General features: G+C 40.3%; 1 protein-coding gene across 2 annotated transcripts in view; it reads right to left on the minus strand.

The window, feature by feature from the left end:
* ADCY5 (adenylate cyclase 5) overlaps nt 1-26,649 on the minus strand; it is a 206,165-nt gene that overhangs the window by 53,527 nt on the left and 125,989 nt on the right. For both annotated transcript variants that reach the window (XM_027637238.1, XM_027637239.1), the window contains 3 exons: nt 26,480-26,601; nt 3,641-3,752; nt 3,337-3,464 (listed from right to left, as the gene is read on the minus strand). In XM_027637238.1, coding sequence (XP_027493039.1) covers nt 3,337-3,464; nt 3,641-3,752; nt 26,480-26,601 — 362 coding nt within the window. The remainder of the gene's footprint in view (nt 1-3,336; nt 3,465-3,640; nt 3,753-26,479; nt 26,602-26,649) is intronic.

A 26,649-nucleotide genomic window follows, 5' to 3' on the forward strand; every position in this document is an offset into this window, starting at 1 on the left:
GTAAATCCATGTTCACTGAACTCAGGATCAAGTTGACAACTCATAAAAAAATTACCTTTGGGGCACTAAAAGGAATAAAGTGCTGGTCTCTGATTTCCATACCAAAGCTGGACATAACCTGCCAGCACTCAGCCTCATTAAGAGTAATAGCATGTTGCAAAGAGAAAATGGAAATGATTTCAGAGATCTTAATTTGTCTTCACGGCACCAAGCGTCAACTGTTCCACTGACGAAATATGATATGTGTGTGAAATGCCCCACTGAAGTTGGAAAGCTTGAACAGGCCTTACAGCTGCAGTCAGAGCAGCAAAACCAGAGAACCACATCTATTGCAGTCACTCCAAACAGGCAGCTACAAATACTCAAGCTCTGATTTTAATGAGGTTTTGGATGCTCTGCTTACTCCCAAAATGACCACTGGAATACTTTGTGGGTTTTGCCGTTTTAGGGCAAAAGTTAACTTCAAGAGCTGTTCACATGGAAAATATATTTAGGAGTGTGGGTAGGGGACAGTCTTGAAGAGGTCATCAGAACAACTCTGCTTCTCATTATTGGTGATCACATCATTCCCAGAATGTCCATGTTTCACAGGCAAATTCACCTACATCACATAGCACAGTCCTTTCCTTTCAGTAGTTAGTTCCTTGCAGCATGAAGTTGTCCTTTATACCTATCAGATTTCAATCTCTTTGGTTTTCAGGTTCATCTAGTCTTTTCTAGATAACATCATCGGGACAGGTAAGTCCTCCCAACTCCCGAACATCAACACAGTTCCAATATTTATGCTTAAGTTATTAATGAAACTGCATGATTACAGATAGACCAATTCTGGACTCTAGTTCACTCCTCACAGTGCAATATGCCCCTTAAAACACTGTCCAAGATGACTTTTGTTGAAACAGCTCCCATCCTCGCAGAGGTCCTTTTTCCTTATGATCCCTATCTTACATTTCACTACCTACTCATGGAAGTGATATTCCTTATTTTTATTAACAAGCATCAGAGATTCTCAACCAGAAAAAGGAAGCTGATATGGGTAAGGTGTCACAGGCTTACAAACTGAAAGAGCTCCAACCACACCGCTTGGGAAAGGAACAGGAACTGGGGTAATTAAAATGCAGCTGCAGCCATAACCCTTGCAGGGACAACAGTTCTTCCCTCCACAACCCCTACTGCACCCTCTGCCAAGCCATGTTACTGACACAAGACCAGGGAACTTCTCTCCATAGAGTCGTTGATAAGAAGGGGACTTTGTCTAAACTTTGCAGAAAACAAATAAGTTTGTTATTCCGTATAGACAAGAGAAATATCCTTTGTTACCTTCCCTTTTTTTAGTTAAGTTTTACCAGTAGTACAGTGAAAACAATTTTCTTGAATTCTTTCCTATTTGGGGTAACACTTCCTCCTGTTATTGTGCACAGATGAAATCAGCCTACAGGTAGGGTCCAGTGTTGGTGAAACCTGCAATCAAATGTTCAGTAGCTACTGGTTTCCTTAATTGTGAAACCTCTTATCTTGATCCTTAGGGGAGGAGGAATAGGGGTGGGGAAACAGGGGTAGTGAGAACAGAGTCACCTTCCAGACTTATTAAGAGGTAAGATTGTTAAATGCATTCATTATACATCAAGGGGGAAGACAAGTTTTAAAGGCTGCTGAAGAGCTATTTGTAAATAAACATTGAGTGCACTTCAGCTCCCTGTTTATTCCAAGGTAAGGTGGGTTGCAGTTAATCAATGAAGTCTAGACTTCTAGTGTTACTCAGCCTTGTGGGGGATTATACAGAAATGCATGAAGATGTCTGGATTTCATCAGGCCAGCTACTGCAGAAGATGAGACTTTTCTGGGCAATAGACACAGTATTCTCTTTGTAGGGTTGGTGGCTTAAAATTGCTGCTTCTCATGCTTGACAAGACCCTTTGTCACCTGCCACTTAATTGTACTTCACATGGAAGAAACAGCATTCTTTCAAGGGTTACTGAAAACTAGTTATTTGCAATTCTTTTTATTTTGCATGCTGCATACAAACCCCAAAAGAAGACTAGTGCAAAGGAATGGAGTTTAAAACCAGGAAAGGAAAGCTAGGAAGTCCTAACAGTGTACACTGTATACAAACCAAGAGAATGCAGTTGCTTACTGTGCTTTGAATGGGAACTCCTGGGTGAAAACACTGCTTTTCAACCTATGTAGCTGTGCTATGAAAATTAAGCTGAGACATGTGAGGGTGTATTCACATCCTTGCAGAAATTCCAATGGTAAGGATGTGCTGTCCCAAGCTGAGCAAACAGGTAGCTCTATGTTTTATCAAGCTGAAGTGGAAATTCCATCAATTTACTGTATGGAATGAGAGGAGAACCACATAGAGATCTTCTACTTCCCTCTTGGTACCACTAATACTTCAGAAGATGCTTTCACGAAATCAAAAAAAAAGAAGAGAAGGGAAAAAACAGCGGAGCCTGTGCAGCAGTGGTGGTGCAGATATCAAGGTCAGCTCAGTTACCATCCAAAACTGACTGAACTTTCTGCCTAAACTTGTAAACACTCAAGATGAACAAATAAATCTTCCCTCTCTGAATTCTGAAAGAATTGGCCTGTGAAAGCACATGTCCTATGCAAAAAACATTCAACATTGTCTGTAATCCTCCAAGTAATAAAACTAGATATGGGTCTCATATTTGCTACTCTCTAAAGATAGGAATAGTCTGGTCAAACAAGTGGTTAGTCTGATCTCAGGACCAAGCAAAGTTTCAGAAGAAGTTTTAAACAAAAAAAAATAAAGATGAGGAAATAAATGGAAATAAAGGAAAAAGATCATGGATCTGTCCCAGTCTGTGCCAGACCAACTTTATTTCAATAATTAATTTAACTGAAGTAAGAAAGTCTTGAATCTGACATTTTTTGCATAGGATCACATGGAGGAGGAAGATTAGTTAAACTAGACAAGACAGGCCTTAGTAGAGCAATTTTAAGGTGAGTAAAAAGCTGAATGAATAGTGACTGAAATTTAATAAAGTTATTATTAATCTTCTGAATTCACAATTCTGTAATTCACTGCAATCCTCCTTTGTGAATGAGACTTCCAGTAATTATATTAACCTTTGCCTTTCTCATCAGGAGGTTGAGCTCTGGTATCCATGTGGGTGTGATGGGCACAAGTGTCTGCCTTTCTGCTGTCAAACCTTTACTGTATTCTGGTTTTTTGCTCTAGGTGATCTCCCTTTTTGCTGGTCTGAGTTCTCTGGTTTGGCTACCTTACTTCTAATGTAAAGAAGACCTAACAGGAAAGAGAATCTATTTGCTATTTGTTCCGAGATTCTCTGTGGGGAACATGGTACTTACGATATGGCCTCTATCATATCCATTCCCATCTCAACACAGCAGTGGGCATGGTCAGCTCTTGCTTCTGGCAATCCAGACACACAGTAATAGCAATCGCCCAGGATCTTGATCCGTAAACAGTGGTTCTCCTAAAAAAAATAAGAATAATAAAGGAGAAAGAAGTATTCAGCTTATATTCATGCTTGCAATAGCTTGCCTTTTAGGGCAGTGAATATTTAAGAAATCCAGTGAACGAGCACAGTATGTCATTCTTGCAATAGGAGAATAAAAACAAGAGAAAACAAAATTATAATGGAAAACTTACGGCTGCTAGCTTATCAAATCTGGCAAAGAGCTCGTTCAGCGTCATGACCAGCTCCTGAGCAGTGCACTGGGAGGCCAGGCTTGTGAAACCCTCTATGTCTGCAAAGAGGATGCTTGGGAAAAAAGAGAACAAGAAAAAAAAAAAGAGAAAGTGTCACAAAATTTGTTGCTGATATTTTGTGTAAGTTCTGAAGTAGAAGTCCAGGGATGAGGAAGAATGTAGGAGTCTCCCAGTTCTATAGCAACAAGGAGATGAGCAACCCTAATGTCACGTTATGCCACAGCCTCTATCATACATAAAGCCCTGAGGGATGTGGCTTCATCCCCTCCAGAGATTAGAAAGGCCCGTCATCCCCCCCAACTCCACCCCCCGTCCAGAAAATTTACAGTATGTTGGGAGCTGGTGGTGGCATGATAATGCTGTCAGACATCAATAACAACAAGGCAGTCCTACCCAATGAACAGATTAGCCCAGCTATAAAATCCACACTTAGCCATTGTACTCACATCCCTCAACCTCTCAGCTCAATAACATTGCCTGTGTCTTAACACTTCTGCCTGCTGCTCCTGCTGTCCAAGTGCAGCCACAAAATAAAGTCCCTCTCTAGTGAATAACTGGGAAAGCCCTACAAAAGCAGCATGGACTGTTTTGAAAGCACAATTATTTGAATCACAAGTACTATTAATGACTCTTTGATTTCAATTAATCAATTTTAATGTTGTATTGTAAGGATTCTGTGTTTTTTTTAAACTGGAAAAAGATTCTGTCTCATTGATAATTTTGACTTGGAAAATATTGACTTGCAATCAAACACAGTTATTATGGCAAATTTAAAACTATTCAGTAAAACAAGCACTAGACTACATCTATACAGATTTAAGATAAAATGTATGTATGCACACACATTTTTTTAAATAGAAAATTCATAAGCTCTACTTTTATGTTGGAACATTTAGCCAGTGGTTGATTTGTTCTTTGAAGTTAATTATTGCATCAAGCTGTACTTGGAAGAGAAATTAAAAGTCTAAATAACAAGCACTTTGGAATGGTTTCTTCTTTGTAAAATAAAACTCCAACATGTTTTAGGCAAATTGCAGAGGTATGTTTTCAGTTGGAATTCCCTGCAATATCTTCAGACAGAAAGCAAACCCAACAAAAATATTTTCACAAGTATTTTTTGCAAAAATCCTGAAACACATTTCAATTCTGGCATGCTTTTCATATTTTCCTTCTACATTTCAACTTCAATAAATCATCAACTAAACATATTGCATTAAATATTTCTTTGTTAGTCAGATTGATGTTAAAATGTACAAGAAAAAAGCCAAGACAGGAATGCAGGGATGTCTGAATCAAAATATACTTTGCCATTTTTAAACACTTGAGAAAATACACAAAAATAAATTAAGATTCCACATATTTACAAATAAAAATAAACCTTCTAAAGAAACACACTTGAAATCAGCTGAAATCTTAGAGAAGTCTGTACTGCTCACTAAGCAACTTAAGTATGTGCTAATATGTAATGCTGAAATGGGAAATGTCTCCAGTTCTTGTGGCAGTGACAAAATGTTGCAAGCACGTTTCTCTTCCAACATGGGACAAATTGCAAATTTCTCACTTTTGGACACGTTCACACTCTTTGCTTGTGTGCATTTTGTAACAGCTACGTGTTAGAACAGGAGGAATAAAGATCAGTTGCTTCCTCTGACGTTCAGATAGCAGTGGGTGTATCTGAAAATACTAAGCAGGGATGCCCCGAGCCTTCTACTCATGCCTGATTCAGAAAACTAGTGCTAGCACAGTGTCCTAATAAACATGGATAAATGACTGAAGGTTGCTCCCTCCATTCCCCATTACTATCATGATAGATAAATGGATCAGACATTTCTAGGAGTTAAACTGCAGCAATATTTTCAACCATACAAATGAAGCAATCAGCAGAGACCTATGCAGCTATTCTACACACAGATTTATGTCAGCTAATCAAGTAACACGAACCTTTTGAAGCACCTGAGTATGTTACAGACGGACAGCTGTGTGTGACCTGCTCTGCGACCAAACAGCCACACCACTGAGCTGCCAGACAACACTGTCTGGGATACAAGGGCTGCAGGGAATGGAAAACCTCATCAGGGTATGAAAATGACTGCGTGGGAGATGGCAGAGGACAGAGCAGTGATCTGGGAACTGAAGACAGAGAGGGGAGAGACACATTTGTGGCAGGAGACTGGAGAAAGAACAGGACACAATGGTCAGAGGAAACAGTCCTTGCAAACAGGAACCCAGCTTGAAGCCTCTGTCCTCTGCTCTCAGCAAAGAGCTCTGAAAGCCACTAAATCACATTTTACTCCTCCTGCCTAATCTGTTCCCTCCCCACACTCCTGCCAGCACTGCAGCTTCAGCAGCAGAGACGACAATCAGGTTTATCACTTCCAATCCTGCTAATGACCCACAAGGGAGGAATGGGGCCTCATGTCCTTTTATTATTAGCCCCCATAAGCCTTAAATTCAGCCTGCTCCCTATAAAATACCCAACAATCCAGAAGCAACTAGAAAAAAAGTAGATTTCTCTTACAGTAGCCATCAGGGGATAGCACATGATCTTAGTCCTGTGTTTAGTCAGAACTTTCATTTACAAAAGAAGCCTGCTATACCTATCTCCTTATACACACAACACACACAGTGAGATTGCAGGAGCATCTCCCAATCCTGTCAGTGCATCTTACCCAGATTAGGAGCCTTGGAGTTTAAACACACAGCTTCCCCACTACCCTTAGTTTCTCACTCCACACTTACATGTCAGACTACCCTTAGCAGTGAAAAGATTTTATTAAAGGACAATGGTGATGGATGATTGTGATGAAGGGCATAACTCAAGCCAACTATTTGTCAGTCTTCAGAGGGCATGTGATTTCCTTGCTAGTGGTAACACAGTGCCAGTAACAGGCCTTCCTTGTGCCAAAATTTGCAGTAAATGACAGTGGTCAACAAAAGGTCAGATGAAATTATTATTATAGCTATAAAATATCATGAGACAAGTCAGGTGGTGGTTTAGCAGTACTATTAGCTGAAGCTGACTAGAAGGGATTGACCACATAATCTGCAGCCTGGACATCAGCAACTATTATCAGTCCTGAGTCCTAGTCCCTTCTTCTGGAAGGCTACTGTTTTGTGGAAAAACCAGTTTAGTATGTAATTAAAATGTTGTAATGGCTTCAGAGCTCTTGATATATTTTCCACTCCATCACTGTCTTCAGATTTACCATCTGATTGGGTTTTGTCCAGCAGTAACCAGGGTATGACCTCAAAAAAATACAGAAAATGATTTATTTCTGGGAAAGACAGAGAAGAAAAGGAGTTATCATTAATTTTATAAGTTTTTTTAAAATTCTTTCTGCTTTATTTTGGTTGAAAAGTACCACAAATTGTGTTATAGGGTAGAGGTGAATACTTTCCTAAGCTCCTATTTCAGTTCCTATTTCCAGCAAGGACTGGCTCAAGATTTCATCACTGTAGAAGGCAAGTTCAGTTTCTGCCTGTTGCCCTAAGTGGCTCATGACACTGACGGGGAAGAAAGACGACAAGGAGTCTGATGGCAGATCCTGCCATCCTCCCCTCTGCTTACAGACCAGGCCGATACCTGCCTGCTCTTACCCAAGCCTCAGGCAGAGGAACAGGAAAGGCAGATACATGGACTGGAACATCCCACAGCTGCTGGCTCCTGCTGAGTCCACTAGTCCATGTCTGATGGGCAGCACGGAGCAGGTTGGAAACACAGCTCTGGCTGCTGCTGCTGCCACTGGAATTTCAGCCTCTGCCTGAGCTTGGCTCTTACCAAAACCACCACTGTGAGGTGACCTGTGAGGCCTCCATGAGCAGGGTGCTGGATGCTCCCTGCACAGTGCTTTACACAGTGCACAAGCAGACTGAGGGGAAATGGAGGGAGGCACAGCTGGGATGCAGAGACAAGGAGAAAATTCCCAGTGTGCTGAGCTAAGTTTTCCCATTTTTTGGTCTGTAATGCATTCACACAATAGTAAAGATATACCTGGACAGGTCCAGGTCTATCCCTCTGCACGTGGGGTCCTACCGCTGTAGGCCATTTCAAACTGTCTCCTGTAAGTCAGGTGATCCTTGCTGTGACTGCATGACCGACCTACCCTGAGACAGAAGCATCACAGGATCTTTCAATGACAAAAGATGGCAAAGCAGAACTTTCTTAGCAAGAGTGCTGCAAGGGGAGAAATCTTGGTTGAAAGCAAAGAAGAGCGTAAGGAGTGGAAGAGCCAAGGACAAGGTGGGAAGCAGGAAACCACATGAGACATTTAAGAACCACACACATCTACAGAGAATCAAGTGCAGCCCTTAATGTCTGAAGCCAATACAGTTAACAAAGGAGGGACACAACACAGGTTTCCCTGTAAATGCAGGATTATTCAAAATGCTAAATTAAATCATCAGTGCTTCTAATGTAAAAACAAAAAAACCAGTCGTGTTCTATTTCGAGACATGTGCGTGCCATGCACGCCAGCCGCAACATAAATCAAGCAAGGCAAGAAACACAAACCCTATCACCATCACAACGGTAATGCCAGTCATGAATATAAACACCATGTGTTGCTGGAAATCAAACACCACAGGCACTAAATGGGAAACAGAACAAAACCCTAGACTTGGTGAGGTTTAATGACTTATAATAACTGCAAAGTGCATCTGACTGGATGTGAATCAAAGCCATGATATTTTACCACAACCAGTGCTACCTACAAGGGAAGAAAAAGTTAATGAGTCATAATAAAGTAACCATGGTTCACTAGATACAAGCATTCACAAGCAAAGGTGTAACAAAAGGAAACCAGCTGCTGCAGACACTTGTCAGTGAACTCACCTGGCTAATGGTGAGAACAATGTCTCAGGGTGCTACTGTTACTTTCCAACACATTCCACTGTTGTTGGTGTTGCATGTCATTAAGTCATACTATGAACAAGGAAGAATAAAGGAGAAGGATGGATTGGGATGAAGATGACAAAACTCTCACTCGAAAGGCTGTGTTGAGCTCTTAACACTGAACTAGGCTTTCACAGAATCACAGAATGGTTGAGTTTGGAAGGAATCCCTGGAGGTCATCTTGTCTGACCCTCTGCTCAAGCAGGGCCACTTAGAGGCCATGTTCAGATGTCTTTTGAGTATCTCCAAGGTGGGAGCATCTCCTGAGCAGTTCAGTAAATGAGTCAATTTTTGCACTTGGATGTCCATTTAACAGCCATTTCCTCTCCAGCACTGTAAGCCCAGAAGTTATTTTCCAGCTCTAGTGGCATAAACATAGTATTAAGTTCATCTGGAAGCTTCTAGGATAGACACAGCATCAAGATCAGTCTCTCTTTCCTAACTATAGCTACTTGGGGATGGGTTGGCACAGACATCCTCTGTGTGCTCTCTCTTCTAACCACCTTATGCACAAAATAGGATTTCAGCTCCAGAAACACGGCGGACATCTCACCATGCTCTTTCCTTTCTGAATTTGAGAGCAGTAACAACAAAAGGACAAACCAAAACAAGCTGAGGACTGTGATCAGGCAGCAAAGCCCACCCAGGGAGAGTGAAGTGGCCCACACAGATCATCGTGCTGAGTAACAGCTCATTGACTGGTCCAGCAAGGACTGCAAGCTACTTCTAGACTAACACAGGTCTCAACAGAACATCAGCCTTCTCCCTAGGGATGCCTACGTGACAGCCTAAGAACTTAGCCTTAGCAATGCAAAAAATGTTTTCCAGAACAGCAAGACATCAGACAGACCAGAGGTTAAAATTTTTCCTTTTCCTATGTTCATGGAAAAAACCCCAACAGTAAAAAAAAAAAAAAAACAGCTCTCTGTCCTAAACATAAATGGTCATTTTGGAGAAGATCCATTTAGTATTGGAAATCACCTATTGTTTCAAATGAGCCCTGGTACTTCTGTGTGACACATCAGCTGACACAGCTCCCCCTTGGGAAGCGGGACTCTGTCCTCCACCATGACAGTGCTCCATCTTAACTGGCAGCTCCCCCTTGCTCAAGAGGGTGAGAAGGCACATATGTACACAAATGCTGTGATAAGCAAAGGAATACTCGAAAGAGAGAATAACACAAAATAGGAGGAAATACACACAAACCCCCTACAAAACCAAAACCCCAGAAAACTGTGAGCCTTTTCACCTATTTCTTTACAGTAAAAGGCAGAAAGCTTCCTGCTGCTCTTCCCAAGTTGCCAAAAATGTAAACCAAACCCACATCCCATATTTGAGGAGTTTACTTTGCAAGACCATGTCAACTGAATCTGGTGACAGCAAAAACCCACAAAGAAGCAGGAGACCAGATGGCCTCTTGAAGACACCGGTGGCAACATGCAGACTGCCATCCAGAGCCACTGCATGACAACAGCACGGCTCACTGCAAAGATATAAACTCCAGAGCCCTGCCTTTACTTGATTTTCCCATGTTTGCTCTCAAGTGAGTGTTACTGGAGGTTAGAAGGGCCTGGGGGGCTCAGCTGGGAGATGCACATCCTCAGCAGAAATGCTCCACGTTTGTGGCTGCAGCTCTGTTAGGAATGTGCTCCCGGGAATGCCCCATGGAGAGTGTCTGATCCTGCTGGTGGCTCACGAGCTGCTGAGAAAAATGGCACCGTACTCTCCATCATGGTCAGAGCTCCTCACCTCAATGCCCGTGGTCTGTCCTTCACTGTCAACACAGGAAATGAGAAGAAATTTAGATCCTGAAATCTCAAGCCAGAAGGGGAAGAATGCACCAGTCATGCAAGGAAAAGTTTTTCCTCCATGACCTCCTAGGTTTGCAGTTTACAAGCTTGAGTAGCAGCCCCAGCTACTGGAACTTAGCTATAGCTAAGCAGCATCAGTACTCATTTTTTTATTTTAAACATGAAAAACTTGCTGTCCTCTCCCTCTAAACATTTTGAGTTAAAAGTTTTCCCTATTTCAACAGGCTAAATTTAACCAGATTGATTTTTCACTGGAAACAGGAGTAATAAATAGCCTTTTGGGAAGAAAAACTATTTGAGGAAGGCAAAACCAAATAAAGATAGCTATGCAGTGGCTACCAGCAAACTATAGGTGGAACACATTATAGATGTCTTTGAGATAAAAGGAATTTATTACTCCATCATTGCCAGCTGAATCAGATGCCTGTTAAACCTAAAAAAGGAATTCAAGCATCCTAAATGAGATTTTGTGTTATTAAGAAGGAGGAACTATGGACCTTTTTCACATATCTAAGAAGGGACCGATGGGAATGTGAATTTTTTTCCAATTGTTCTGGTCATGGGAAAAAACCATGTAAGCGAGAAAGACAGTAGATCCATTCCATCTCCAAGAAACTTTAAGAAGGCAAAGTTGAGGGATAGGTGTGACCTTTTGCAGGAAGGAACCACAGATACTACTGACCCTGACCATGTGTCTCGGCTGTGGCTCCAAGCAAGACCAAACTCACCCAGATCTGCCTGATGAGTACAAAAGAGCTGGCAGATCTGTCCAAGCCCACACCAAACTAAATCTCACATTCATTTGTTCCACAAGACAGCCTGAAATCCATAACTGCATATAAAACAGAAAGGAAAAGCCATGTTATTTTCTGGTTTTCAAACTTCAGGTATGCTTTTTCCTGTGAGCACTCCTGCAGTCTGTTTTCCGGGATTAGAGCAATCACTGATGTTAAAATCCTGCCATAAACCAACAAGAAGAAAGACAGAACTAAGAGAATTCTGAAAGAAGGGATGAACGCAGCTGTAGCCTCTTCAGGGCAGGAAGGCACTATTCTTCCCTGCCCTCTATTCAAGGGAAAAACTTGCAAAAGTGACTGAAGCAGCACAGTAGGAAAGAGAAACAACGAAAAACTTGAGCGTTAAAGCAAAAGACAACCTGTTGTCTTAAAGTTGACTGTATGCCAACAATCAATCAGTTGTCAGAGGAGGCAAGAGAGTAATAAATTTTGTCACAGTTAACAGTTTCACATGTATATCCTGTGTCAGGCACATGGTATAAAGATTAAATCATCTACTCAGATTTTGTGATGCTTTCTATTACATATTGCTAAGGTCTTTGTATTTGATGGAGAAAGAATGAGCTCTTCATAGCTGTGAAAACTGTCTTCAATCTGTTGTTCCCTGATATCATGGATATTTATGCAAACAACAATGCTTTTGTACTGCCTAACCAAAAAGCTGCAGTAATTCTGCATGCAGCAGTCATTTCAACCCAACTTAGTACTTCACTCTTTCCACTAGCTGTCCCAGTGCCCTGTCCTTTTGGGACTTATTTGCTCTGTCATGTCAGGGTTTTTCCCTCTGGAAAGTCATTGCATAATGAATGCATTACACTAGTATATAAATGTCATAATTTAAAAAATTAAAGAGCAACTCTGCCTTTCCCAAAGTGAGTAGGTAGCAAAATACACAGACTCTTTCATGGATCAGCTGAGAATAGACAAGTCATGTGATGCTCTGTACACATAACAAACACACAACTGTACACACAACAGTTGTGTGTTTGTGAGCTTATTAGATCAAGAATACCAAGTGGCCATTTGGTGGGAAAAGTGAGTGCTGAAGAATAGGAACATGAGTCTTCCTGCCCTTTTTGGAACAGTAGATGAGTTGACTCATTGCCTCCTCATTTCTAGACTTTTAAATGTAATTGAGCAGTTATGTTTTTAAAATTACACTAATGAAACTGCGAAGAGAAATGGACCCAAAGCATTTAGAGAAACTTAACCGTGCACACTTTATAATCGCCACCTTTCTGACAGACACCGATGCAACATCAGTGGAGAACTTTAAAATGAAGGCATAACTCTGGGTCAGTTATTTTCAAAGAAAACAGTACAGTTCATTAACTGTGGGATCAATGTGTTATTAATTAATAAACAAACCTGATAATAAATTTAATAATAAAGCACATGATGTTTTCAATCAGAAGGGAGATTGGTTGCAATTTCAGAATAAAACAAAAAAGGAAAAAATCTGGCAGCAAATTGAACTCATTATCTGGTTGTTGTACACAACATTGATATTCCTTACCTGATAAGAACCAGTAATGAATAGATACCCTCAACTCATGAGTAAAGTTCCCCCAACTTTACGAGGAATACAGTTTAACACCTAGAGGTTTGTTTCCTTTTTAAGATGAGGTCTACCATCACATCTCAATTGATCAGTGGCACTTGAGCTGACATCTATCTTTGGTTCCCTTTGGTGACCCAGAAAACTCCAGCCACCATGGAGTAACACTGTAAATATAATTAAATTATGTATAACAGATAGCAGCATTAAAACTACTCCTCCTTAGAAGGCAGTTCAGGTGAGCTCACTAAGTGAGAATTTCTTTGCAAAGATGGTCCTTGAACAGGGAATATGAAATTCTATGCATCTCCTCAGTCTCTAATATATCTCATGTTCCAAATCCTTTGCATACGTCCGTGATTTCATAAGGTAGTAAACACTGGCATTAAGCAATTGTTAAAATGTCATAGGTGCTAGAAAAGAAACACCATGCTATTTTTTCCAGAGACAGCAGTATGGTAAAAAAGAAAATATATAAAGGTGCTCATGGACACATGGGAAAACCATGGCAAAGCAGGAATGTGAATCCTGGCTTCACAAGTCTAGGAAACATCCACAGAAACCCTACTCCTGAGATGCTGGAGCAGGAACCATGGTGAGGCAGCTCTGCCCACTGCATCTGTGAATCTCTTTAACTTTCCACTGAATCTCCTCTGATTTTTGCAATCAGTGGTTTCTTCTCATAATGAAGCAGGCATATAATTTTAACTTGATTTCAAGAGAATTACTGTAATTGCCACCACCAGAATAATAGATCTGTATATAAAGAAATGGCTTTTCTCTTGCATTTTCCACTAGAAAATTTAATTTCTCTGTTAATGCATTACGATATTTCACTAAGCCATTTGCTTGCTGCTCTCAATATTCGCAAAATATTATCTCCAAATGTAGTTCCTGTAAATAGCTATTAGTTTACCAGTGAACTAATATCAATAAAATCAATAGAGTCTGACCAGATCTTTTCTATAGCATAGAAAGCCACCCTGGAGACCACTTTAAATATGGTAATGTGTCTCAGACCATAAAAATAAGAGGAAAGCTACTGTGTCAGATCTTTCTACATCTATGCAAAACCAGTCTAGCTAATTTCTCTTTCCTTTCTATGCCACTGCAGTAGCAGCAATTTTGGCTTGAAGATGAAAAACAAAAAACCAAAATATAGTGCCTGGCATTGAAAGGATAAGTTCAGTTCAGAACAGTGGGTGTCACAACTTCAAAACACTCCTGTATGTTCATCTGTCATATACACCACAAAACTATCTGCTACTTCAAGTGAGGAGGGAAACTGGAGACACAGCTTGCTACTGTCCCAATGTTACTGTGCCTTTCACAAAGCTGCATGAAATGGAATTTAAGTGCCTGGGAGGACACATGCCCATCTGAAGGCTAACACAGCTGGCAATAAAATTGTGGCTAATGAGTCACAGTAAAAACAGGATGGGACTTTCCTGTAGGGCATCTGGGGGAGCCAGAGTTAAATTAACTTGCAGAGAAGGGAGAAGTTTGAACAAACTGCCTCGTGAAATGTCATTTAAGTGTCCATGCTAACAGCGACACAGATCCTGTCCCCAGCATAGATACATTCAGGTTTCTAACAGATGCCTTGGATTAGAATAATTTGCTCTTCCAGACAGGAGTCGCCATGACTGTAGTAAAGTGTTTCTTAAACAACACATCTGTTCTCTCCCTCGGGGTCTGTGCTGTAACTGCCTGAATTAACTTGGTAATTCAGGTTTCCAGCACCAAAAGGGCCTGAGGCTGTCAGGCAGACCTGGAGCAATGGAGAGGGCACTGGAAGGAAACGGAGCACACAAACAAAACACAAACCATAAAGATCTTTGGACAAACTGGAATATGCAAGATGTGCACAAAGGCAAATGGCAGCTGTGGTATTTGGTGTTTGTATGGCTGGTTTTAATGCTCCTATAGTTCAGATACCAAGAGATGACTCTATTCTTAAGTACCAAGCCACTCTCTGGAAGCCTGAAAATGCTTAGTACAGCTACTCTATTTCTTATATAGTACAATAAATAAACTTGCAAAAGTGCTGGATTCTAAAAGCAAAGGAAGGAAGGAAGGAAGGAAAGAAGGAAGGAAGGCAGGAAGAAAGAGAAGGAGAGAAAGGGAGAAAGAGAGAAAAACAGAGAAAGGGAGAAAGGGAAAGAGAGAAAGAGAGAGAGAAAGAGAGAGAGAAAGAGAGAGAGAAAGAAAGAGAGAGGGAGAAAGAGAGAGGGAGAAAGAGAAAGAAAGAAAAGCAGCAGCCCACACAGCATCAAATGCTGGTAGGCTCAGTGCTAAACAGCAGATGATTCTTACTGAATAACTGCCCTAGATTTTGCAAACAATACAGGGAACAAAAATAGAAACCCATTTACATATTGCTGTTAATAACTTTATTTATAGTGTCACAGCTAGAGCACAATAACTGCAGCCACGGCTTAACTTGAAAGCCATTCACTGTGGAAGAGTCAGACAGATACTGTTTTCTCAGTCCTTATGCAACTGAAAAAAAAAAAATCCTGCTGACAACAGCCAGTCACCAGAATCCTTATAAACAGAACCAGAAAAGAAGTTAACAGCAGTCAAAGGCAAAAGCGAATCATCCCCAGGAACCATCTGGCCTCTGCATCTCCTGGCTACTTCAGACATACCGTGGTTAATCAAGGAGCACTGAGTTTAGAAACCCTGGTAGGTAATTTTTCACTTCAGTTTGAGCCCCGTGATAGCATCTTACAGGAATACTTGACTGTTATTTAATTTCTTTTTTTGGTTATTTTTTGTTTGAATTAAGAAATACAGACAGGGCTCAGACTAAGTCAGCAGCTACAGTAAGAAACTGTATGTGTCCAGCAGTTAAGATCATCCCTACCACATCTGTACTGCCTTCTTCATGACTGTAGCCAAATCTTTCCTGAGAACCAAAATTCCTGCCAGATAAAATACCACTAGCCTGTCACAACAGACTGGCACATCTTTAAGGTACAGAAATGCATACAGAAATTTGCATTCTTGATTTTTCAGTATTTTTCAAATGCCTGCTATTTATAAGGAAATGGAGTGAGAATCCAAGTGAGGAAACTGTCCCATAAGACCCTTCACCCGAGATGTGAGAAAACATGGATCTAATTTTTCCTCTGCCTGAATCCAGCCTGAACTGGACAATTGGCTATTTTGGATTGGGAACAGGGGTGCCCTCAGGACCTCGTGCTGCAGCTGCTCATTACATATAAAATACTGAGAATAATTAGAGGCAAAGACAGCAAGCGCTCCACTCTGCCCTACTGATTATGATGCGCTCTGTGACATGGGACAGTGGATTCAAGCCACTGCTCCGGGGTTTGATTCTTTTATATAAAAAAATGAAACAGTTAACAAAAGAGAATGAGGATGCCTTCTTCATTTATGGCCTCTCCTAGGAGATGTGGCCTCAAATGCCCTCTGGTACATGGGAAAACCGAATCCAGATAACCTACACTAGCATGTGGGTCGAGCCTCTACACTCTCAGATGAGCACGGTGTGCCTCATTGCCACACCTCATCACTTGTGTCTCTTCAGATCTTCACTACCTCTGGGTTGCACTTCCTGCCAGGTGGAATGCCAACTGATTTAATTAATTTCACTGGGTTTTCATTTTAGTGGGAAACATAAAGAGGCCCCTTTGGCATTTTGGCACCAGCCAAAATGCAGCACTCACTCCCCATGCAGATACAGCCAGCACTCACGAGAAGTCCCCAGCACTCATGAGAAGTCCCCAGCACTCACGAGAAGTCCCCAGCACTCACGAGAAGTCCCCAGCACTCATGAGAAGTCCCAGCACAAAGAGAACATGCGGTTGCGCACACTCCCTGATACTTTCTTTGACACAACTCCTCAGCAGTCCAGGCAGGGTAGAGCCTTCAAGATCTAGTCTTTGGGATGTTTCTGTAACGGGAACCAGGCATCTCTGAACTCTAATCAGTCTCACTACCCAGTTAAATGAAAGAAATGACTGTCAATCTCAGTTTTTAATTTTTCAGACAAGATACTGTTTTCAATTTACTCCTTCCACCATTACATACTTCCAAGAAAAAGCAGCTCAGCAGGTAAGCCACATCTGCAATTTCAATGTTTCTGGGCATTGCAAGAAATTTGTAATCACTTCCAATTTCAATAACAAAATTTTATTCAGTTTGCAGATGAAAATTTCAAAGAACACTGGATCTTAAAAACAGAATATCACCTAGCATTTATACTCCATAACACTACTTTGTCTCTACGTGAGACCTGTCATCCTAAGCTATGACCTGCAGGCTGCTATTCCACAGAAGGGAAGCATGTTAGGGAAGAAAAGCAAGGACTATGTGAGTTATTTCCAGTTTTTCTCCTTTTTAACTGAAACGAAGTAGAACTATTAAATCAAAAGGCCTCTTTTTCTCCTGCCTGGTAAGAAAATGAATCTTACAAAGGGGCTTACAGTAGTTTTGAATGCAATCCAGAACAAAAGGTTCCAAATGAAACAGAATAATTATACTTTTATGGATCAGCTCTTGGCTTTTGTTGAAGACTAATCTGTAACTGCAATTGCTCAAGTTCCCTTGAGCAGAAGCCAAAGATTTGTTTGTTTTGTTCAACAAATTGATTCTTATTAGCTCATTCTTTGGAAACAGCCAAGGCACAAAGCAGCAGTGCATTGATGTGCATGTTCCCAAGACTGGAGCCTCTCCACCAGAACTGTTATGGCACATGAATGTCCACTATCTAAAACTGCTTACGTCTGGTTTCCCTTCTCCCTTCTCCTTTCCTCCAGTCATTACTAACAATTGGTAAATTTGCTCCTTTCTTTCCAAGGTTTTTTTGTCTTTATTATATTTTTTGCCTACCTCCCCTCCCCACTAATATCCTATCAGCTCTGGACATAGGTCTCTCAGCTCCTTCATGGTCCAGGATATCACAAAGCATCTCTCCAAAGTGCTCCTGCATTCACACTGATGTATGGGTCTGCCAGGCCTGGGAGATAACAGAAATTAAGCAGTTGTCAAAAGGAGGAGGGTTGTCCTAGTAACTTCCTATTAGCAACATTTGTCACAGTGAGCAGGAATGGAGCCAGTGTTTGATCAGCCTCTGCAAAGAATCATGTTCACAGTTAAAAAACCTACCCAAACCACCAAAATAAAAAAACTCCAAAAGAATGAGTTGACACGGTGGATCAAAGTGTCACTACTGCACCTCCGCTGGAAAAATTCCCCACTTCCTCATACACTCAAGCTTCTTCTTCATGTGAGAGGGCAAGTTTGTGCTTCCAGATGCTCTGCACAACTACTAATGGGGACAAACAGGCATTTACAGATGATCTTACACCCAAACAAAGCCCTGGTCATCCAGCCTTCTGCATTCCGCTTTCTGGGGAGATCTCTGCAACAGAAGGCTAAGAGAGAATATTCCAATGACAGTCACAAAGATCCAAGTTTTACAAGTGATCACTGCAACAGGTTTTTGGTCTTCAGAGTCAGTTCTGTAGAACTGGAGTTGAGTGAGTTGATTTCAAGCATTGATGATCCTTTATATACTTAAGGAGGTTGGTTCAAATAGGGACATGGTTACCGGTCAAGAACATTCTTAGACTTTCTCGGTGCTTTTGAGGGATTCAGATATCTGCCAAACACATATATAACAACCACAAAGATCCTTGCTGGCCAGGGAAGATAATACCTATATTCCTATATGTTGTTTGCTTTTTAAATAGTATCACACATACGCTTCTTTCCAATCTCTGAAAACTATCTGCAAACTTCCAAGTTCTCAGAATCTCCACAGTCTTATAAATCCTTATTTCTGCCATTTAAAACTGTGTGCATCTTTCTTGGGCTTTGTAACAGAAACACAAAAGGACCCAGAAAAATCTCTGTTTTCTAAAAAGAGCAATTCTATCATTCCCCAAGGGCAATGCCATGCCAGTGGGGTGCGTGAGATGAAATTAATTTAATCTCTTTGGTCTTTTGCCTCCTGTGCTCTTTTCTGCAGTCCTCTGGTGCTCCTCATTTCTGTTAGCTCTGTTCCTGAAGTGACCTGTTCTTAGCTTGGTTTCTTATAAAAACACCATTTATGGAATTATGCAGCCCGCACAGTCAGTACCAGCTTCTCCCTAACTTTTCCACCACTTACTGTAAAGCAAAATTAATAAAAAAGAGGAAGTTTAAAACATACAGCATGACTTTCAGTTACTGGAGGACATAGACTCAAGTTAGCAATGTACTAACTCGAGTCACAGGATGCCAGACCACTTGAGAGCTCTTCTCCACTAATTGGTTTCAGCTTTTGTCTCTTATTCATTATTTATCCAGTGTCAAAATTATATATACACCAGTAAGAACAGATGCACAAATTAGTAGCAATTGTTGAGGGATACAAATATAGTATAAGACAAGAGAAGTTAATCCATCTCCATTCCAAAACTGTGCCTCTGTTTTATAGCTTCTATAAGATGGCTTTAAATAGTTTTGCAAAGTTCAGTGCATTACAGATTAAAAAGTTTAACTAATTTTTGCTTTTCAGTCATTATTGTCTAAGGAGGAAGTAAAAAGGTAGGATGATTTTAACAAGAACCTCATCAAATGTTATATAAACTCAAAGTTCTTAAAACCACTTTGCATGTTAACTACATGACAAAGCAGTTCATCAACTGAAATTTAATCAAGTCTTTAAGGAGGAAAGCAAGTCTGTAAAAGCAAGTCTTCACAAAAAGTAAAGTTTTGTTCAGAGAATACTCAATTTTTCTTGTCAAGGTTATTGCAGAATACAGAGGACTGGGGGTGAATTAGTTGAATAAACATAATTTTATGCTTTTTTTCCCCTATAAATTTGATACTTTTTTTTTAATCAGGCCAATTAGCAGTTAGATGTACATTTTAAAATTTAATTTATTTTTAGCACTATTGAAACAAAAGGGAACTCAAATACCATTGATGAGTTAAAATACTGCTCTGTAAACTTCTGCAGGCACCTTCATTATTCTCTCCAAATTACTATTCACAGTATTTCATCATTAAAACATCTAACACTCTTCAATCCATCACCCTGTGAACTTCACAGGCCTTTGTGTAAACTCAGAATAGCAGGGTGTGAATTATACATCACAGGCCCTTCCCAATTGCTGATGGCTTGCTGGTGGCTGCAGATCTGCAGTCACCTGGCACACTGCACTTTTGGGATGTTATCTTTATTACAACACACGTGTTTTAAGCAGTGCATCCAGTGGGGTGCCTTGCAGCCAGTTATTTGTCTTTTTTGTTCTTCAGAGAGTACAAGGCTCACTCGTGCCCCTGGAGACACCAGGGGCTCCCAGTAGGGACCAAGATCACAATATAATCCCAGTTCAAAGAGGAAGATCACACTTAAACAAGTATTTATTCTTCTTAAAGGTTGCTGTGCATATGCACATACCCCCTTTAATATTAATTGCCAGCCTTATTGCACAGCTTTGATGTCAAGTCCAGGTGTAACAATGGCTGCAAAATAAGTGAATTTCTTTACACATGACTTTTAGCTTGAATGCTGCTCTCCAAAAGACACTGGTTTTTCCTCTTGGAAACAACGAATTGGCTAGGAAGAGTCAAGTGATTAGTGGTGTTAAGAGCAGAGTAACTCACCTTCTGTGGGTGAAACCTACTTCCATGCTTCCTAAAAATTACTGCTAACTTTTTTTTTAAAGTTAAATTTTCTGCAACATTAAAAATCAAAGACTCACCCCCAGAAGGTGCAGTTGAAGCTCCAAGGAGCTGGCTCTTGACACAAACAGAAGAGTTCTCACATAGGTAAAATTCACTGCTGTCATGTGGGGAAAGGCGTGGGCAGGCTCATTTCCCTCCTACTCACTTTTCTCATCCCACAGCTTCAACCAGAAGTTACAGCAATTACATGCTGGGGGCCTCTGAACTCACATAAAACCTACACGGTTTCCCCCACCTACCTGCAGAAGTAACTTTCTACTGCTTGTGGGCCTCAACTAAAGAAAAAGAGGGAGAAGTCTTTCCAAGACTCCATTCTGAGAAACAACCAACCAACTCACGAACACATTCTGGGAGGAAATCAAAGCTCACAGACTGGCAGCACTAGGAAGCAAGACATGGATAAAACTGGCTCTTGAGCTTTCTCCTTCTTAATGCTGCTCTTCCTCATCTTCAAACATAAACTATCAATTTTCATTCTGCCTCCCCACAAAAAAGAAAGAAGATGAGGAGAAAGATGGATTATACAGTAAATATTAAAAAGGCTTCTGCTCCTGCCTCTTCCTGGCAATGAGAGGCCTTCCATAGAAATTTAAGCTACACAAACTTTGGCTCAGACGAGAGACTGTAGAATCTGTGAAAATATCCATGGAAAAACTCTTAGAAGTACTACCATACTATAGTTTTATTTACTAAGGAGAGTAAAATTAAACTGGTTTCTACTTAGCTTCAATAACCTCCTATGAAAAAGCATGAAAATAGAGTTTGGATGAGCTCCTGAGCAAAAGTGCTCTATTGGTATAACCACCTCCAAAGGCAATCTGCTGTCTGACCCGGGCTTGGTAAGATATATCTCATTATAAACCCATTTAGCATTTCAAAAGGCACTGTTAGCAAGCCCCCAAAACAAGAAGACACCACTAAGCAGCACCTCGCTTTGGGAAGCCACAGCCCTAACATGTCCAGTTACAGCTGTGTCCTGGGAACTCTCCTACTCTCTGCAATCAGAGTTCAGCTTTTTTCTACTATTTACATTGATAAGTTCTTTACCACCAAGAAACATTAAGACTGGATGTTCTGTGTGTGAGGACAGCGGGAGGAGGGAGGAAAAAGATGTTTGCTTAGTTGAAATTTTCCTCAAATGTCATAGCTCACAATTCCATAGCACCTTGCAACCCAAGAATTTAACACACTTCATAAGCAACTAATTAAGCATCACGACACCTAAGAGGGAAGAGGTTAAGTTGACACAGCTGGTCTGAATATTCTGACGGTCAGATAAAGTGCAACTAATTGGTCATTTTTAAGGGGAGAAATTTTTGGTGTTAGAACGTTATTAAATCAGAAGATAAGATACAAATGTTTTTAATTTACAAAGGAAATGGTTTGTTTCATTTCTGCAAATGGTTTAGTTCAAGTTGTTGAGACATTTAAAAAACTCTGAGAATAGGTTAATGTTGCTGAGTACATGATTCATAAGAATTATGTGAAGGGGAGAAGAGAGGAAACTGTCACTTTTACTGCACTTGGATGCCAGCCCTAAAATAAGCTTCTTGAAACAGTTCATCAAAGGAATTTCAATGACAAAGCCAACCTTTATCCTTTTACAGGGGACTTCAAGCCTCCTTTTATAGCACAGAGATTACTATATTTGGCCAAACCTAGATAACATTAAAGCCATTATCACTGCAGTGAGACACTATAAATAGCAATAGTAATGTAAAACATTTAAAATTCTGCCTGGGAAGCATGATAGATAAACAATATTATCTATGCATATTTTAGGGTTTGTCTATCAAACATAATCTCATTCATGATAACATGAACCAATTTAGTTACATAATTCACCTTGTTGTTTACCCAAAATTACTTGCATAGTCTTGGGAACTCCTTTCCTGATTGCTTATGACAATAGACTTTATATTTAACACACACACATATGTGGGAAAGGTCAAATCACATTCTGAGGTTCTGGATTTGTCAAAGTTAATTCTCATTCAATAAATCAGGACAGGAAATGGTTTCCTTCTCTGTTAAAAGGTTCTGCTCATGTGAATCAAGAGTGTATTAACCCCAAACATCTTCATCTTAGTTTCATCACCACCCTAAATTCTTCAGAAGAACATAATCCTGAAACAAATTTTGCTGCCAAAAATGACAGGAAATTATATTTTCGTTGTGGATAAATTAGTCTCTGAACTTAACTTTCCATAACAATAAGCAGGAGCTTATGAACTCATTCCCAGGAAGTCCTGATAAGGCTTAAAAAAGATTTGCTTTTACCCATTCAGGTCAAAAAAACTCACAGTATTTTGCATAAAAAAATCTTTCCCTGAACAGAGAGATAGCCTTCCCTCTAAGAGAAGTGTAACACAGAAAGCAATATTATGGCAGAACTGCCCCTTATTAAAGGATCATGGCTGTGTTTTACAGACTTACTACCAGTACTTGAGGAAGATCTTTTCTGCACAGGTTTAGATTGACTTCATTTTTCTTAAAAAAGAAAAAAAAAAGTATAACCTTTAAAAAAAAAAAGGCATGTGACCTAGTATCTAAAACAAAGCATATCACAGCAGAACTGGACAGTTAAAGACACTTCATTTTAAAACAGAAAAAAAAATAGCCCACACATATTAACTTCACATAATTTTGGAACAATGTTTTTTGATGGTAGAGTGGTTTGGGTTTGGTTTTTAATTAAAATTAGAGGTGGTCTCAAAAGCCCAGACCAAATCATTCCCGAAAATTAAAATATTTAATCTTATCTGAGGCAGAATTTAGTAAACTTCTCCCATACAAAATGTCAAACCAGGCCAAGCGCAGGAGGCTCTGCTCCTGTGCCTCCTGAGTTCAAATGACTCAAGATAAACCCACCTCAACGGAAACCTCCAGTGTCAGTGAGGCTCATTACTTCCATTTTAACTTTGAATGGTGAGCAACCTCACTCTGAAGATCCAGTAAAAATTAAGGTCTCAGGTTCCAGGTATTACAATGGCAATCAAACTTTTAAATCAACAGCTAATGAAAATTCCCATCCAATATACTTTCATTTAAAATCTACCTTTATAAGTAATCTGGGAGAGTGAGAAAATAGAACTGCTGAATACAACAGAAGGAGAAGGAAAATCCACACCTCTGTGCAGACACATAGACCTTCCCACTCCTGCGAACTGCAGAGGAAATGCTCCTGCTGATAAATCATCAACAGGAAGCCAGATTCAATGGCTGGGCACAGCACCCTTGCACCGATTTCACATACTTCTCAATTGCCTTGACACAATAACCTTTAGCTCATAAAAACTTAGATCTTATGACATTTTTGAATAGTGACGAACACAAAACAAAATTGCTTGGAGCGTTCTCATCTCAAAAGCCTCCCCTTGAGCATTTCCCCGTGCAAAGTAAAGAGCATGTTTGCTTTTATTCAGCCAGTTCATTAATCAACATCATTGAGATGCTACCTCCTCCCTCCAGTGTGTTTCTGTGTGCATGTAAATGCTTCAAAATCATCTGCAGTCATTCCCACTAGAGGAGGTTTCAGTGCACCCAGGCAAGAGCAAAGGCTCCATGCTGAACTCCTAGTGTGAAATGAGTCATTTGTTCCAAATCATGTTTCCTTTTTTCAGTATTCTTACTTAGTTATTCATTTCCCTAAAGTACATGAAGATGAGATGTTCCTAAGTTACTTTATATTTGCTCTCAGCACATACTATTTTATTCCCGTTTCTTATCTCAGTTTTCCAGCCTTTTCCATGATTTCAGTGGGCCTTGATTTAGGACCTCAAAGGCACCAGGCAACAAAGCCCACACTTTGAGGAAGATATCATTTAAGTTGTTTCCCCTTGCAAGATCTTTTGAAACCTTAGCATCCCTTTGCACTGGAGATAGTCAGCACCTGCAAGGATGTGATTCCTAAACATTCATTACCATGAGGAACAAAGTTAAAATTACTTTTAGGTCGCAGAAGTGAATCTATTACATAAATGTTTTAATTATTCAATAAATATACCAGATGTGGAAATTAAATGTTTGCAAGTGTCCTGTTAGCTACCCATCAGGACAATCCAAGGAAACTGGTCCATATACCCATTTATGTACGTGTGTTTCACCTTCCACATTACTTCACAGTCATAACTGAAAATCATCACAAACCCTTTTCTCTTTCCATACTTTGGACCATGTGCCACTTTTTGTTGCATCTTTTGAGATGTCCATGTATCCATATCAGCCATTATCTTTGGGCTTTGTTTTCCAATCACAATTCTTCCATCAGATTCCCACCTCCCTTTAAAATTTTTCATTTGTAAAATTAGTTCATTATTGTTTATGTGGTTTTTGTTTATGTAAGTCATACAATTGAAATTTTAAATCAGTATCATCCTAAAGAGATAATCACCTTTACTAAAATTTGACCATCCTGAACAACTTTCAGACCTGCAAATAGACATATGGAAATTGATGTGAAAGATATAATACCACAGTCTCATGCCATATCTGATGAATCACACCCAGTTTGAATGTCAAGTTGACCTTTGAGTACTGGAAAAAAAGTAATTCATAAGAAATTTATCTATCTCAAGAAATTTACACACCTTCTTGGACAAGCTCAGTGTTATTAAGGAAGAAATGAATGTGAAGACACAAAACTTAATCTACCGCAGCACGTAGTCTGCTGAGGGCACACTGAACAGCCTCTTCCCCTCCCCTTCATCACCATATATATTCTTTATTTTTCATCACTGAACCATTATTGTTCTTGATTTCTGATAATGTTTTTGTCTTCAGCATTGCTGTGGATCTTTATCTCTTTACTGAATCACAACCAAAAAACCCCAAAGCACACAGACTTGCCCTGATTTCAGTGATTTTTATATCAGTCTACATTCAACAGTGAGCAATTCTCAATTTTTTGCTTGTACATTACCTATCCCTGACATCCTCAATCCTAAGGCAATGTCTTCGAATGCATAAGAATTTCATGAGGATTTCTCCACATCAGCTATTGGAGGGTGCAGTATGTTAGAGAGATAAGAAAACCCCTTTTATTTCTTGAGCACCAACATACTAAATCTATGTAAGAGAGAAGGGTTACACAATGAATTTACAAGAAAAACTCTTGTTGGAAGGGGAGATGGAGAAGGGAAGAAGGGAAGCTCTCTGTCCCCAGTTTCTGTGTTTCTGTAGAAGTATTTATAGACTGACAGAGCTGTTACACAGTTCAAGGACCTGGCTTCGCTGAGACATAAGTGATCCCCAAAGAGATCAGGTACAACAGCAGAGGTAAAATTCATCAAGATTAAGTTAAACTTTGTAATTGCAGACTATAAAGCTATCAAGCCACTAAAGTACTACTTTATTGCCTCTTCCCTGAGAAACTGGACAGTGGGAACCAGCAGAGATTCAGAAGCTCATGGGGCTGGACTACCCCAGCAACATGGACTGGGTTTGATTTTGCATGGCTTGCCAGAGATTGGACATCACATTGTCCTTCTCATCCAGGTAGACCGAGGAGCAACACATCACCGTCTGACAGGGAAGCTGCCAAAGGCTGTCACTAATTGACCCTCTGCTTGTAATTCCAAACTGGCAGAAGCCACTCCAGAAGATCCAAACCTTAGCTGTGATCTACAATCCACCCTGCGGAAAGTGCTCCCAATCTTTGACTTGCATTCCATCAGGTCTTATCAGAAGGGTGCCTGTAACCGTCAAAAAATAACTGAACTCAAACATATCACCTTCTCAAAAACACCAACACTCACTCCAGAAAAGGAAAACCGAAAGGAAAATTTAACAAAAGAAATCAGTCAAAGCTGTTTCCCAAAAGAAGACATTGTAGTAATGTGGCAATCCTCCTACTATCCTATAAACAAACATTCAAAAGTCAACTAGTGACGCTTTAGAGTCTTTACACTTATTTTGGTTTATTTGTCACAGTCATCTTTGTCCCTGGATGCTAAGTGCCAACCACTGGGAGGGTCCCTCCTGCCCCATGGCCGGGAGATGGGCTGCTGTTCTTACCTGACATTGTCGTGCTTCTGGATGTAGATCTTATGAAACATCATGTCTTCCTGTTTGGCATTAATGTCAGCTTTCATCTCCATGGCAACATGTCGAGGAAGTACAGAGAGCAGGAGACGCTCCTGTGGAGTCAGACAGATGAACCAATTAAAACACCTGCTGCCCAGTTA

Source organism: Corapipo altera, unplaced genomic scaffold, assembly GCF_003945725.1.
Source record: "Corapipo altera isolate COAL_440 unplaced genomic scaffold, ASM394572v1 45, whole genome shotgun sequence".
Classification (NCBI taxonomy): domain Eukaryota; kingdom Metazoa; phylum Chordata; class Aves; order Passeriformes; family Pipridae; genus Corapipo; species Corapipo altera.